The sequence below is a fragment of the Polychytrium aggregatum genome (genome assembly GCF_025602895.1).
Source record: "Polychytrium aggregatum strain JEL109 chromosome Unknown BJ171scaffold_16, whole genome shotgun sequence".
Classification (NCBI taxonomy): domain Eukaryota; kingdom Fungi; phylum Chytridiomycota; class Chytridiomycetes; order Polychytriales; genus Polychytrium; species Polychytrium aggregatum.
In genome coordinates, this window is record NW_026516218.1 from 13,115 (window position 1) to 25,816 (window position 12,702).

A 12,702-nucleotide genomic window follows, 5' to 3' on the forward strand; every position below is an offset into this window, starting at 1 on the left:
GATCTGTGAGTCATTAAACTGGTCGTTTTGCTCCCTCCTGATACTTGTGGTGTATTTCCAGATCCCTTCGTTATCAACATCGATCATATGTTCCTCAGCTCTTCATTCTTGGGTTTCCGATCATCCAACTCATACATTACCGTCGTTTTCCTTTGGCTTTCGTGTCCATGATCTGTCACCCATAATAGCCTCGACGATGCTTGCAAGTCAGTCCATTCAATATATTGTCACCTGCTCTGTCCTCAATTTAGTATGCTCTCACCCCAGCTGCCCACGCCCTCAATGTCCAGACGGCAAAACACAATATATTTTTCGAATTTATGAAGGTCATATCTTTTTCGAGATTCTTTGGGACTGTAAAGCAAAATAGGACGATATTCAATGATTCCTCTCCATTTTATTCCAGGCAGCGCTGTTTCTTGCAAACTGTGACCAAATGGGCAATTTGTGTGGCTCTATGATCTAATTGTGCCTTATTATCATCTCATATCTCTCGGAATGATAATTCAAATCGAGATCGACCATCAGACCCTTTCTTGATTTTCTGGAGCAGCAACAGGCTCAAATGGAATATGAGTGTGAGGGCAGGCTCCAGAAGTCCAAGTAGTAAGAGTTTGGTTGGAACGAATGTATGCTGTGAATCGATGAATCCTGTACGAGCGGAGATCACGACTGCCCAGCTCCTGTGCAATAACGAATATGGAGTTGTTTGTCAGCCCTTCAACTGATATGACCCCGCAACCCCACTCTACTTCTTCCATTCCCCATTCGCATTATTCCGCATCCCTGCCAAACCTCAATTCTCCGATCATGACAAAGACTACGCACCTATCGACAGAGTTGATGCTATAGGCGTATGAAATATCTCCCGAGATGCTGGATGGAAGCATTGCACTTGCATACGTAAAATTGTCATACTGAGCCGATGGAGTGATGGAGTAATGCCCAAGATACTGATTTCCTGGGGTATTGCTCATGTCAAACAGGAACAAGTCGATGTTCCCGGGTAGTGCCAGTTCAGAAAGCGCAGCATTGATCACCCTGGAAATGAACGTCGTTAGCTCGTGGATGCCAGCTTACATTGCCGATATGGTCAGATTTCACGTACATGCTTATCTTGGTCACTCCGATCACGATCCCAAAGGCCTGGTTTGTCGTGCCTGAAAGGCCGGTGACCACCGAGCCGTTGCTAACATACAGTGGCATCATAATCAATGCCCCGTATTCCGGAATAACCGACTGGACGAGTCTGACACGCGCGGTGGAGGCAATCCCCCCTGTCTGTATCGCTTGATCGATAGCGGCTCGGCGAATCGGTTCCGAATACAGATCGTATCCAAATGCTGCCGTATTCCCGGCCACTGGTTCAGCGTACTGAGCCCAATGTGACACCATTAATCATTCGGATTGGTGAAGCAGTTGTGGCTGTCATATGGTACTACCACGGACTAGTTCAGCAATGGCCATCATTTCATGTTCCCGCCCGACCCACCTGCACAGCGTAGTATACAGTCTCATTGGGAGCAACGATGAGGGTTCCGTTTGCCAGTTTCTCGGTGTAAGTAAAGGTTGGAAGGTAGTTTTGTTGACCCTCAGCTTCCCAGCTGAGCCTCTGTTGGTATGAAGTAACGTAGGGGGCGAACTCGACAGCCTGCAGGAAAGGATTGCTCCAAATAGACGTTGATGTCGCGGTATGGAAATTCTTTCTTGATACAGTCCCGTTCTCAGCAATGAAGTAGTTTGCCATCATCTTGACAGCGCAATGTCGAGGTTGATATTGGGGTCAACGGCATTTACCAACAATGTACATATTGTGTGCGAAGGATTCATGAGCAATAAGGAGCGTGGCCGCTCACCTTTGTGTAGAATATCGAGCTATTGAGTTTAGATTCGACTAACGGGCCGGGGTCACAGAGCCGTACATTTAGATTCTTCATTTTCCTTGTTGGTCTCAATTTCTTCGTAACACCAAAGCCATCATGATACCGACCTGCCGTTGCCATCGTCTGGGCCGTGAATAGGAAATGATCCTCGGCGATCGAAACCTCATCTTGAAAGGCAATCTGCCACTTGTAGATTGCAATTGGGATCGAAAGCATCAAGCTTGTTATCAAAACAAAGATGGAATAGTGTCGAAGGTAGTAGTTGATGACCCGCCGGAAGAGCGACACCTTCTGTGGTGGGACATCAGCTCTCGGCGAGCTCATATCTTCAGGCACAGCTAGAGCCGAGCGGACGCTCCTCTTTCCGATTTCTTGATCGACCGACTTGCTCATATCCAAAGGTTTGCGTCAGGTAATTGTGGGTGGTGGTACCGCCGAAGACTCGGCTGGGAGGAGCAGGCTTTATAGCCGTGTAGCGAGAGGATCTACGCCTCACGTCACCCGTGAAACTTGCGTCAGATGGTGAATCGAATCGTTTTCTCTTGCCATATGGCGTCTCTCGTCACTCGCATTCTCGATCAACTAGAGCGGTGAAGTGACGGATGCGGACGGGCTGCTGCTTCTCTCTGCCGTCCCTCCAGACCGCCGCGACGACCCACTCCCTCGTTCGCGGGGTTGCAAACGCACCCTGGCTTTCCCACCCTCGTTCGTCGCGTCTCTTCCCCATCTTCCTGATGAGCGAATCACACACCGCTGGTTAGTTCTCGGATGAGTATTCGCGTCCTCGTGTTCGATCTGCTGCTCATTCGATCGATCTACAGCGGATGACTCACATAACCGGACTTGTCTGATAGGCGAGCTTACGCCCGAGATTGAGCGTCATCTCGCTGGCCAAGCCCAACAAGCAAAAGCACACTCCTACTCACCTTACAGCAAATTTCGTGTTGGCGCCGCTTTGCTCGCCAAGTCTGGCAGAATCTATTCCGGTCTGTGTGCGATTGGGACTGCAGCATACTGGGGGGGGGGGCTTTTTCTGGTTTGCCGCTGAGCTATCTTCTGATCGGACATCTTCGTCACAGGCTGCAATGTCGAGAACGCCTCCTATGGAGGCTGTATCTGTGCAGAGCGAACAGCGTTCGTCAAGGCTGTGGTAAGAATCTTGATATCAATCACAAGTCATTCTGATTCGGGGGACGCTTGGGCTTCGAGACAACGCTCTGCCCAGTCCCTCGCTTCATCCAATAACGCAGCTGTGATTTTCACAGAGCGAAGGAGAGCGCGAGTTTGTCGCAATCTTCATTTCCAGGTAGGCATTTGGCCATCGCTCGCTGGAAATGAACCGACGCTTCTTATCCCCGTCCACAATCCGTCGACAAGTGTGCAAATCCTGACCTTGGCGAGTTCTGTCACCACAGCGATCTCGAAGATTTCATCTCTCCGTGCGGCATGTGTCGCCAGTTCATGGTCGAATTCGGAAAGGGCCTCAAGGTAGCTGCTTCTCCTGCCATTACCCTGTGCTTCAGACCGGCTCTGGTGAACAGAGTAACTTTCGGCTGCCCGCTGGGTGACCGTTGTTGAGCCCCATCGCCTAAAGATCATCCTCCATCCTTATCTATCTCAAACCGTCCTCCTCTTGCTTTGGCGAGCCAGGTCTACCAAACCAGCATCAACGGGACCTGGAGACTCCAGCGGCTGGACGAGCTTCTCCCAAACAGCTTTGGTCCTGAGGACCTGCAGCCACAATAGGTCTGCCAGCCGCGGAAGTGATCGCCCAGTCAGTGGAACTGTGTGCTGTTCTGAAGATGTCGGCCAGGGCCCAAAGCGCAGTGCGAATGCAAGGCGCCAAGCAGAAAGCTGTCGGCCGGGCTCGTTCCTCTGGCTTGCTTGCCTCGATACAAACCAATATACCATCCTTTGATATGGATCCATACAAAGATCTGCCGCATGAAACATTGACCAATGATGCTGCTCACGGCAGCCCCCTTGATCTGACCAGCTCGATGGAGGCAGAAGAAACAGGTTGCTGTCTTGTTCACCTCCCCCCCCCCAGCGATCGCTCGTAACCTACCTTTAGCATATACACATGGACTGTGCACAAACTGATCTGTTTCCGCTACCAGAAGAAGCTCTTCTAAACAAGCTTGAAGGAATCCAGAGGAGAAACAAGATCCGACGTCAGATTCTTGCAGCCTGCCAAGAGTCTATTCAGATCATGGAGCAGATCAAGGCGTATGAACTCAAGAGCCAGGTGGACGAGCTCACAATCGAGAACGCCGCACTGCTCCAGAAGATTGGTTTTCTTGAGGGAAAACTAGCTAAACCGCAGGGTGATGGAAGCATCTCTAAAGTTTGCGACAGTCAGAATCAGAATCAAAGATCAATGAAGGAGCAGACAAATATCAAGAATGATCCAGCTTCCGGCCGAGGTCCTTGCAGGCTCGCCCACAATTCGGAGACGGTCGTGGCCGTCCCCAGAGCATCCAAGAGCCAAGACAAGCCCCACCCATCTTCTCAGTCGCCGAGGCCTGCAACGGCGGTGTTGGAAATGTTGCCGGCAGACCCCAAGTCAGCAGCGGAGCCGCAGCAAACCCGGGCAGGTGCGATGTCATGATCGTGTCTGAGAGCATCTATGCACTGCGGCAAAGGCTATTGTACAGCTACTATCCGACGACGAATGCACTAATCTGATATTTCGGCATCTCCTCTTGCCAGATCATGAGGCTGAACTCGCCTCTGGACCCGACGACATCGAACCGCTCTCAGGCATTGCTTTGCGGTGAGACGAGATTCGACACACTACTATGCCGACTTGGGCAACAGGATCTATCGTTTGTGCTTATGCGCCACGAACCTCTGGCTCTTCGTAGGAATCGAGTGACTTCGGCCGCCATTTTCACTAGCAGAATGGCTGGCCGACGACTGATTCGACTGGGAAATGTCACCGTTGAAAGCAAAGGCACGGAAAGTATTGCAGGTGACTGGGTCACCGTGGGCATAATCGGCAACAAATCTGAGCCCAGAACCAGCAAGATTCAATCAAAGTACATTGTCGTGACCTTGACTGATCTGAAGGGAACGGCTCTGAATCTGTTCTTGTGGAAGTCGGCCTTCGAAAAGCATTGGAAAATATTGCCTGGGACGGTCGTGGCGATGCTGAATCCCCGGATCAAACTGCCAACTCAGGTAACCTTGCGTGCATGACCTTGCTGGAATCCTGCGGCCAATGAAGCAGATGCTTGCGGAAACAGACTCGACCGGCCAGCGGTCACACCTAGCAATCCAAAAACCCTGTTGGGACTTCCTAGCTTGAATTATACATCATTTTTGAGCCATTCGATTAAGCTTGCCTCAGAGGGCTGGCCTTATTGACTCCCCCGCCTATCCTGTGACGGCATCCTTTCGGCCACTTTTCAACACAGACTACCGGGGTCCTCGGGTTGAATCTTGATGATTCAAACCAGCTCATGGAGATTGGCACAAGCAAGTACTTTGCTTACTGCCAAGGACTCAAGCGAGTGGGATCACTGTGTCAAGAAATTATTGATCTGTAAGTTTGGGTTGAGTTGGTTGCATAGCGCATCGGATGAGCGGCATTGGCAAAAAATATGCGTGGGAATCCCATTTGGCCACGATAACTCATTACTCACTTTGCTGGCTGTCCAAGCCGCCACGGGGAGTATTGCAAGTTCCATGCAACACACGCCTATCGACAAGCAAAGTCGAATCGCCCAGAGCTTTCGCTGAGGTTGGTATCCACACATAATTGGTCGATGTCTGCTTCGATAAAGCGCTGCAACTGATTTCCATCTGTTCGATCTAATGGACGAATCCAACAAAATATCCCAACATCGTTTGTAGTGACTCGGTCACTCCTTCTCATAAGGAGCTCTCAAAGCGAATGCACGCAAGGAACCATATGGCAATGGATTCATCGTACGTTATGAAAAGTGGCGAGGTGCTTTCGATCTCAGACAGCGGATGTGCCCACAGGCAGAAGGGCCAAGGCGGAAAGCGTGAATCAGTAGTGATCGAGGAGCAGATGATGTAAGTAGCATGTGCTGCAGACAAGGACGGCCAAGGAGCTCGATCCATTTCATGAGCCGAAGCAATATTCAACCTGACCGGAATCCTCGCTGCTGATAATCTACAGGCAAATCATCCAATTCGATTCATCCGCCGGAGCACGAGCACTTAAACGGGCGCGCGGAATTGAAGTCGAAGAAAGTAAGATGGTATCCCGTATGTGCCTGGGCCTCACCAGTCCCACCACATCACAACTCGCACTAATGGCCCCCAATAGCCCATCCTAATGTGGCTCGATTCTGAGCGCGCTTCCCAACGGAGCTACATTCCTCGATTCCGGTGGTCACGATTCTTCATCAACACCAACATACACTGTGTTTCATTAACTCCTTCACTCACTGATCTCCAATATTTGCACACAGCCGGAGCAGATCCGAAACTTAGACTCGTGAGCAACGACTTTGTGAGTCGCATGGGCTTTGATCCTATCACTGGCCAAACGGTGCGCACCAAGCCCATCGCCCCGGGGCCCAAGGCGACGACGGAATCGACCGATGTTTCCAGAGGCGTTATCCTGGACATGGACAGCGATGACGAAGGCAGCAGCAACCAAGACAGCCTGTTCCAGGTGAGCATGACATGACAGATCCTCAGCTCCTTTTGTTCGCCAGTCCGTTTGTTAACACGTCACGCCCTGCAGAAATTCATGGAGCGGAAGAAGACGGGGAATAGCACCTGAAGACGTAGCAGGGTCGTGCGAGACCCGGGAGAGGCATCATTTTGCTTGCCAATTGCCCCTCTGTTTTCTGGACCCCAAATGCACAAATCCAGTATTCTACAGTTGTTCCAGAAAACGGGACTTTGCCCCTTTCTCTGGCATCAGAGGCCTGGAGCCTGGTGAACTTTAGTAGGCCCTGGTGAGCAAGCCGTGTGATTGCTTCGTTTCTGGTTGGAAAACACCGCCCCGAATCCACCCGGTCGATCTCCTGTGGCGACGATCTCCTGTGGCGACGATCTCCTGTGGCAACGATCTGCTGGCATGCCGGGACCATGTTCCTGGCTGCATCGATGGCTCGATTTGGGGGTGGAATCGCTCGAATATCAAGTCAACCTGACTCCCCGTGGGTTGGAAGCGTATCTCTTCCTTTGCTCCCACGAAGCGTTTCCCAGGCGATCACAATGTTGGTCTTCTTGGGCACACTGTTTGGCCATGGTGGGCGATGGATGGGGTGTGTATTCACATCCAGAAAAAAATCGCCATCTGGGCTCAACAAGGTGTCTCGTTTCGTTTTGGGAGAGCGGCGATGTGGTCAAGAACACACATGTGGAGTTAGCGTCGATCGCCACAAAGGGAGAGTGGCCTGCACAGATCCATCGAGGTGTGCTTGTGTTGCAGTGCTTTGGGTTAATGCACAATGATCCGGAACTTCACCACCACAACACCAATGTGACCAGGAACATGGTCCCGGTATGCGAGTCGATCATGACGGTTTCCAAGGTTCGCCAGAGCTAATCGGACCAGGAGAGAATCACGCCGGGCATTCAAGTTCGCTGATACCAGCCGTGATCAGATTCCACAGCCGTGATGCCAGTACCTCGTCGCCATGCAGCCAGCTCAGCAGGACGGCTGAGGGCGGGCCAGTGACAGCCACTCTAATGGACTTGCCAACGACGATATGATCCTTTGCCCACTCGATCCGAGCGGCTTTTGATGCTAAATCAGCTCGGATTCGCTCGTAGAGGCGACCCAGGACTATCTTGGTGATGTCAAGTGAGGTGGATTCGGATTCGGATTCGGATTCGGATTCGGCAGCAAGTATCGCGCGTGGGTCGAATGCCTTCCTAAGGACGCATTCCAGCTTCAGGCTGCGGAGCCCTAAGGAGCTTTCGGCCTCTGAAAAGTCCACAATCTTCATGACCGAGCCGGGAATACACGACAAGATTCCTTGGAAAGGAGTACCCTTGTCACGGGGTCGAATGGCTTTCAAGTTCGGCTGACCCTGTCCTCCCAGCAAGCTGTCGAGATCAGGGACGGCCTCCAATTGTGAACGATCAGCCAGCCCTTTGGATAAATCGACCGGCACAAACTTGTTGGACGGAATGATGATGCTCTGACCATTTGCCGGATTGAAGCAGCCCACATGCGGAATCTCTTGCTGAATCTGCTTCTTCAAAACCTCCATCTTGGATCGCTCGCCGTGAACCATAAGGACGTTTCGAGCTTCACACATGTTAATGAGCTGCAGAATCCCTTTTGCATCGGCATGGGCCGAAAAGGACAGATTCTTGACCTCCATCTTGACCTCTACCGTGGTCCAGTTGTCGACCTTTATCTGCTTCTCCCCCGCAAGAACCTTTGCACCGACGGTTCCGGCGACACAGTAACCCGGCAAGATAACCATGTTGAGAGGGTTGCTGCACCATTTCTTGAATAGCTCGAGCGACGTGCCAGCGTGGAGCATGCCCGGAGTAGTGAATACGACCATTGGAGTGGGCTCCTCCGCGAGATGCATGGAAAAGGGCTTGATGTGCTTGAAATCGAACATGTTGTGATCGACAAAGGTCTGCTTAATCTTTTGATTGGTCCAGCCGATGAAGAGCTTGTAATATTCGTTGGCTCGCTCGGTCAGGCCGCCAGAAAAGTAGACGGGCGCCTTAAGCCCCATTTGCTCCCAGTATCCTTCAACCAGGATGCAAAGCTCTTGAGCCCGGCCCAAGGCAAACACCGGAATGAGCACCTTCCCTCCTCGGAGCACGCAGTCGTGGAGGCTCTGGAGAAAATACTGCTCTCGCTCGCGCTTCGAATCTCGGATCGTGGTGGCATAGGTTGTTTCGGTAATGAGCACGTCAGGCCGACATCGATCGATCCAGGCGGCGCCGAGATGCCGATCGGGAGTCATATTGTAGTCCCCAGTGTATACGACCGATTGGCTGCCAACCCGCACATGAAACATGGCGGCTCCCAGAACATGGCCTGCATAGTAGGCCTTGATTTCGATGTCGTCGTTGACCTGGAGCAAGAGTTGAAGGTAAATGTAAAGTAGAAGTAAGGTAAAGCAAAATAGGGGGGGGTACATAACCACTTTGATGTCAGCATCAGCATCAGCATCAGCATCAGCATCAGCATCAGCATCAGCATCAGCATCAGCATCAGCATCAGCATCAGCAACCGTATCGTCAACTACCTGGATGGTTTCATGCAGATTGATGGGGGTGACTCTCTTCATACAATTCTTGATGTCTTGTGCAGAAAAAAAGTTTTTCTCGCCCTTCCGCTCCACTGCAATCTTCCGCATATCCTCGAGCAACACCGGGCAAACGGCCTTGGTGGGATGGGTCATGTAAACAGGACCATCGTATCCGCACGTCTCGGTGAAGAACGGAAGAGCACCGCAATGATCCAGGTGGAAATGCGATACAATGACGCAGTCGATCAGCGCCGTGTAGTCCGCCGCTCGGTTGGTCCTGGATATATAGGAAAAATCGGGATATCGTCTCGGATCGCCTTCCGAATAGCCCATATGCATGCCGCAGTCGAACATGATGTTTTTGGTCCCGATCGACACCAAAACGCAGCTCCGACCGACGTCTTGGCCGGCGCCAAGGGGAACAACACGGATGACTTGGGCATTGGAGGAAAGGAGCATGATGTAACTTGTGCTCGCAGGTTCTGATCGGGACGACGCTCTCAGAACAGCAAGATCTCGAGGAGTTGCAGGCAAGGGGATAGGCTTCCTGCGGAGTAGCGCTTTGACCACGATCTGCTTGTCGGAGTGATCCAGGAGGCTGTTCGCTGTCGGCCGCTCCTGGTCCGTCGAGTGAAGCGCCGATCGTAAGCAGATCGATTGAGAGAGATCGGGGGCTGGCGGGGCCTTCGCGTCCAAAGGGAACCGCGAGGATGCCCCTGGGGCTGCGACTGGGCAGGAGCCGTCGAGAACTCTTATAAGGATCGATGCCATTGGATCCCTGGGCTGCAGCAGGATCGACGTCGCATCCGATGACTGACGTATGCCGGGCCGGGCCAGCAAGGCTGACGTCCGTCGCGGACCACTGGTTGAGACTCCCAGACCCAGTCCTCTCTCCCGACCCCGAAAGGGCCTGTGTCTCATCCTGCATTTGGTCTGCACATCCCCATCAGCTCCACCGCTGCCAGTCCTGAAGCCGGTCCATGATGCCTGAATACGATCTCCAGGAGCAACAGCTAGTCAAGCGTCTTGATCTCAAGATCCTCCCGATGCTGATGGCGATGTGCGTGTGGCACACATTGGTAGGAAGTATCCCGGCACCCGTTTGTTCTTTGGGATGGCAACTATCATAGGCATCCGCTGACTCGGCCAGGTCCGTTCTGCCTGCCCAGGTTCGCACGAATCTTTCTCCGGGATCACTCATGAACATTGACAGCGAGAGCGCAATGGCGCGAGAACTCAACCTGTCGCCGCCCGAGCTCCAGTGGATATCGCTGTCGTTTTATATCGGTACGGCCTCTGGCTTGCCGCCGGTTCATGGAGATGCTCGTCAATGCCCTAGAACCTGTATTTTGGCCGGCTTGCTTCGATATCCAATGCCCATCAGTCCGCTCACCTTCAGGTCTTCGCCGCAGCCTCGGCACTATTTGCACTCCCATCAAATCTGGCAATCGGGATATTTCGACCATCTAGGTGGCTCGGTATGTTCCAGCTCTCAAATGTGCTCCCAAATGCACCTGCAGCGCTCCGAAGGAGAACAACTTACTGACCGTCTGCCCTTGCCGCCTCGACATAACTGGCTGCGCTGAACGAATCGGCTGTGTAGCCAAGTAAGCTAATTCGTGATAGCTGTCTTGCGTCGAGGAGCGGCTGCTCTGTAGATGCTACAGTGCAGTTGCCACTGCTGCCTGTATCTTTTCGAAAGCATCGCAGTTGCTGGCGAATCGGAGAGCCGTTGCTTGTGTCTACGACCCCTGTTCGATGGGGTCAGGCCAAATGACATCCGCTGCTGCGGAGTACTCAGGCCCATCAGTAACAGTCTCTGTATCACGCGGCCGGGTGCAAAATGGCGACTCTCTAGCATGATGGTGTTGTGGGGAATCATAGGGTCGGCTATGGCGGCCCTCCAAGACGTTGGTGGCTTTGTGGCCATCAAGGTATTTCTGGGCATCACAGGAGGAGGGTAAGTCGGATTTGACTCGGTTGTCTGTCGCCCTTGTGGAACCAATTCAAAGTGTCGACAGAGTCGATTGCAGGCGCCAACGTCGTGTAAAGCTCGGAGACAAGCTAACTTATTTTGTGAATCGATTGCTGTACCTAGATATCTCCCAGCCGTGATGCTGTACATGACATTCTTTTACACCCAGCAAGAGCGCGGAAGGCGCTTTGCGTTGATTCTGGCCTTTGTCGGGCTCATCGAAGCTTGCTCTCCGTTCCTCGCCCTGGTTCTGGAAGAAATCGATGGGATCTTTGGCCTTTCGGGATGGCGCTGGTATGTAGTGTTGGTGGTAAGCTCCGGGGCCGAGCTCTATCATTCGATCTCGCGTCTGGAGCTGTGACTGTGACTGTGACCGTGACTGTGGCTACGATTGCGGCTCACCTCCTCAACGCTATTGATGTTTTGCTAGGCTCTTCCTTGGCGAAGGCTTGGGATGCCTTATCATTGGACTTTTGAGTTTGTAAGTGCAGCACTTTTGAGCCGGTGCCGATTCTGAGGAGGCGGGGTGGGGGAGGAGTTGGAACAACACGACGCAGAAGTGTTTGGCGAGTATAGCTGTCAGCGCTGGGACTGTGATCAGACTCGGCAGTTGAGGTGATGATCGGCGTCCGGTGAAACAGTGATCCAGGAGGGGTAGAACCGAACCAGTTCTAACGGAATATGTACATATTGAATTCACAGCAAGTGTCTGGCAGACTATCCTTCAACCGCATCGTATCTTACTGTGGCAGACCGGGTGCTTGGTTCATCTCGACTGCAAGACCAGGAGTCCCAGAATGAAGCGGCCTCCGAGTTCAATCCGATTGCAGACAACGTCAAGAGCCTCCCAACTCGTACGTTTCATTACTACCAACTCACCAACTGCATCCAGAGCTACCAGCTCTGGATGCAAGCGATTCTATTCATGGCTCTCCGAAGCTCGCTCGACTATACGACGATCCTGATAGAGCAGTTTTCCTTGGAGATTGTGCACACGTATTTGCCCTCGACAGAGCACGGTTCGGGACACTCATCCAACATCCCAATTTCGGCCTTCAACGTATACGGACAGCTTTTGACGACGCTGCCGTTTGTTGTTACCATCCCGCTTGCACTGAAGCTTGCAGAGTGGAGCGACAGTAGTCAGAGTCGCAGCTATGCTCTCGGTCTTTCTGTGGGAATTTCAGTCGGGTCGCTGCTTGCACTGGTGTGGATGCCAGAGATAGCTCCTGTGCACTACATCTTTCTGGTGGCAGCGACCGTGGGAAGCGCATCGGCACAAGCGATCCTCATGGCATTCTCGCTCGAAGACTCCCGCGGAACGACTCATCGAGCATCGACGATTTCTATCCTAATTGCGATGGGCTATGTGGGCGGCGGAATCGTGGTGCCCTTGTGTCTAGGGGCCGACGGCACCTACAAGGCTAGAGTCACTGCTGACCAGCTCTCGATCGGTTATGGAACCACTCTGGCAGCACAAGCCCTCGCTCTTGGAGGAGTACTTTGGACGAGATATCGATCAGGACAGCAAGACCAAGGACATCTGATCACTGCGGCAGATGATATATGGGAAATGAGCCCAACAGACTCTCTCTCGAATTCAGAGAGAGGACTACCCTCTGGTCCAGCCAAG

The 12,702-nt window shown here is 52.5% G+C and overlaps 5 protein-coding genes across 5 annotated transcripts; 3 read left to right on the forward strand and 2 right to left on the reverse strand.

Moving 5' to 3' along the window:
- Positions 1-314: 314 nt before the first annotated feature.
- Positions 315-2,360, reverse strand: BJ171DRAFT_80459 (chase domain-containing protein). Its single transcript, XM_053115895.1, has 6 exons — positions 1,991-2,360; positions 1,857-1,894; positions 1,493-1,750; positions 1,109-1,374; positions 829-1,041; positions 315-683 (listed from the first exon to the last, which is right to left on the reverse strand). Exons 1-6 carry the CDS (start codon positions 2,274-2,276, stop codon positions 485-487), a joined length of 1,260 nt encoding a protein of 419 aa, XP_052967043.1. The 5' UTR covers positions 2,277-2,360; the 3' UTR covers positions 315-484.
- A 21-nt stretch (positions 2,361-2,381) lies between these two features.
- On the forward strand, positions 2,382-3,714 carry BJ171DRAFT_80432 (cytidine deaminase-like protein). Its single transcript, XM_053115894.1, has 5 exons — positions 2,382-2,639; positions 2,738-2,869; positions 2,963-3,033; positions 3,149-3,189; positions 3,299-3,714. The coding sequence occupies exons 1-5, from the start codon at positions 2,486-2,488 to the stop codon at positions 3,459-3,461; spliced, it is 561 nt and encodes a 186-aa protein (XP_052967044.1). The 5' UTR covers positions 2,382-2,485; the 3' UTR covers positions 3,462-3,714.
- Positions 3,715-3,788: 74 nt separating this feature from the next.
- Positions 3,789-7,117, forward strand: BJ171DRAFT_502502 (uncharacterized protein). The gene is given in 10 exon segments (XM_053110761.1): positions 3,789-4,480; positions 4,596-4,659; positions 4,751-5,066; positions 5,303-5,430; positions 5,548-5,628; positions 5,742-5,927; positions 6,034-6,107; positions 6,329-6,534; positions 6,607-6,915; positions 6,932-7,117. The coding sequence occupies 9 exon segments, from the start codon at positions 3,967-3,969 to the stop codon at positions 6,643-6,645; spliced, it is 1,608 nt and encodes a 535-aa protein (XP_052967045.1). The 5' UTR covers positions 3,789-3,966; the 3' UTR covers positions 6,646-6,915; positions 6,932-7,117.
- Positions 7,118-9,833, reverse strand: BJ171DRAFT_502505 (integrator complex subunit 11). Its single transcript, XM_053110762.1, has 2 exons — positions 9,092-9,833; positions 7,118-8,917 (listed from the first exon to the last, which is right to left on the reverse strand). The coding sequence occupies exons 1-2, from the start codon at positions 9,551-9,553 to the stop codon at positions 7,436-7,438; spliced, it is 1,944 nt and encodes a 647-aa protein (XP_052967046.1). The 5' UTR covers positions 9,554-9,833; the 3' UTR covers positions 7,118-7,435.
- Positions 9,834-12,616, forward strand: BJ171DRAFT_567622 (major facilitator superfamily domain-containing protein; the record flags this gene model as incomplete). Its single annotated transcript, XM_053113477.1, has 10 exons — positions 9,834-9,912; positions 10,045-10,173; positions 10,264-10,381; positions 10,507-10,572; positions 10,599-10,602; positions 10,953-11,054; positions 11,193-11,363; positions 11,500-11,550; positions 11,772-12,498; positions 12,545-12,616. Exons 2-10 carry the CDS (start codon positions 10,075-10,077, stop codon positions 12,614-12,616), a joined length of 1,410 nt encoding a protein of 469 aa, XP_052967047.1. The 5' UTR covers positions 9,834-9,912; positions 10,045-10,074.
- Positions 12,617-12,702: the final 86 nt, after the last annotated feature.

Coding starts and splice junctions, on each gene's coding strand:
- BJ171DRAFT_80459 (XM_053115895.1), bottom strand. CDS start 2,276: ATGAGCAAGTCGGTCGATCAAGAAATCGGAAAGAGGAGCGTCCGCTCG. Junction 1,751..1,856: donor GCTCGATATTCTACACAAAG/GTGAGCGGCCAC, acceptor TGCGCTGTCAAG/ATGATGGCAAACTACTTCAT. Junction 1,375..1,492: donor CTGTATACTACGCTGTGCAG/GTGGGTCGGGCG, acceptor CATTGGGCTCAG/TACGCTGAACCAGTGGCCGG.
- BJ171DRAFT_80432 (XM_053115894.1), top strand. CDS start 2,486: ATGCGGACGGGCTGCTGCTTCTCTCTGCCGTCCCTCCAGACCGCCGCG. Junction 2,640..2,737: donor GAGCGAATCACACACCGCTG/GTTAGTTCTCGG, acceptor CTTGTCTGATAG/GCGAGCTTACGCCCGAGATT. Junction 3,190..3,298: donor GTCGCAATCTTCATTTCCAG/GTAGGCATTTGG, acceptor CTGTCACCACAG/CGATCTCGAAGATTTCATCT.
- BJ171DRAFT_502502 (XM_053110761.1), top strand. CDS start 3,967: ATGGACTGTGCACAAACTGATCTGTTTCCGCTACCAGAAGAAGCTCTT. Junction 4,660..4,750: donor CTCTCAGGCATTGCTTTGCG/GTGAGACGAGAT, acceptor GGCTCTTCGTAG/GAATCGAGTGACTTCGGCCG. Junction 5,431..5,547: donor TGTCAAGAAATTATTGATCT/GTAAGTTTGGGT, acceptor TGGCTGTCCAAG/CCGCCACGGGGAGTATTGCA.
- BJ171DRAFT_502505 (XM_053110762.1), bottom strand. CDS start 9,553: ATGCTCCTTTCCTCCAATGCCCAAGTCATCCGTGTTGTTCCCCTTGGC. Junction 8,918..9,091: donor ATCTGCATGAAACCATCCAG/GTAGTTGACGAT, acceptor CTCTTGCTCCAG/GTCAACGACGACATCGAAAT.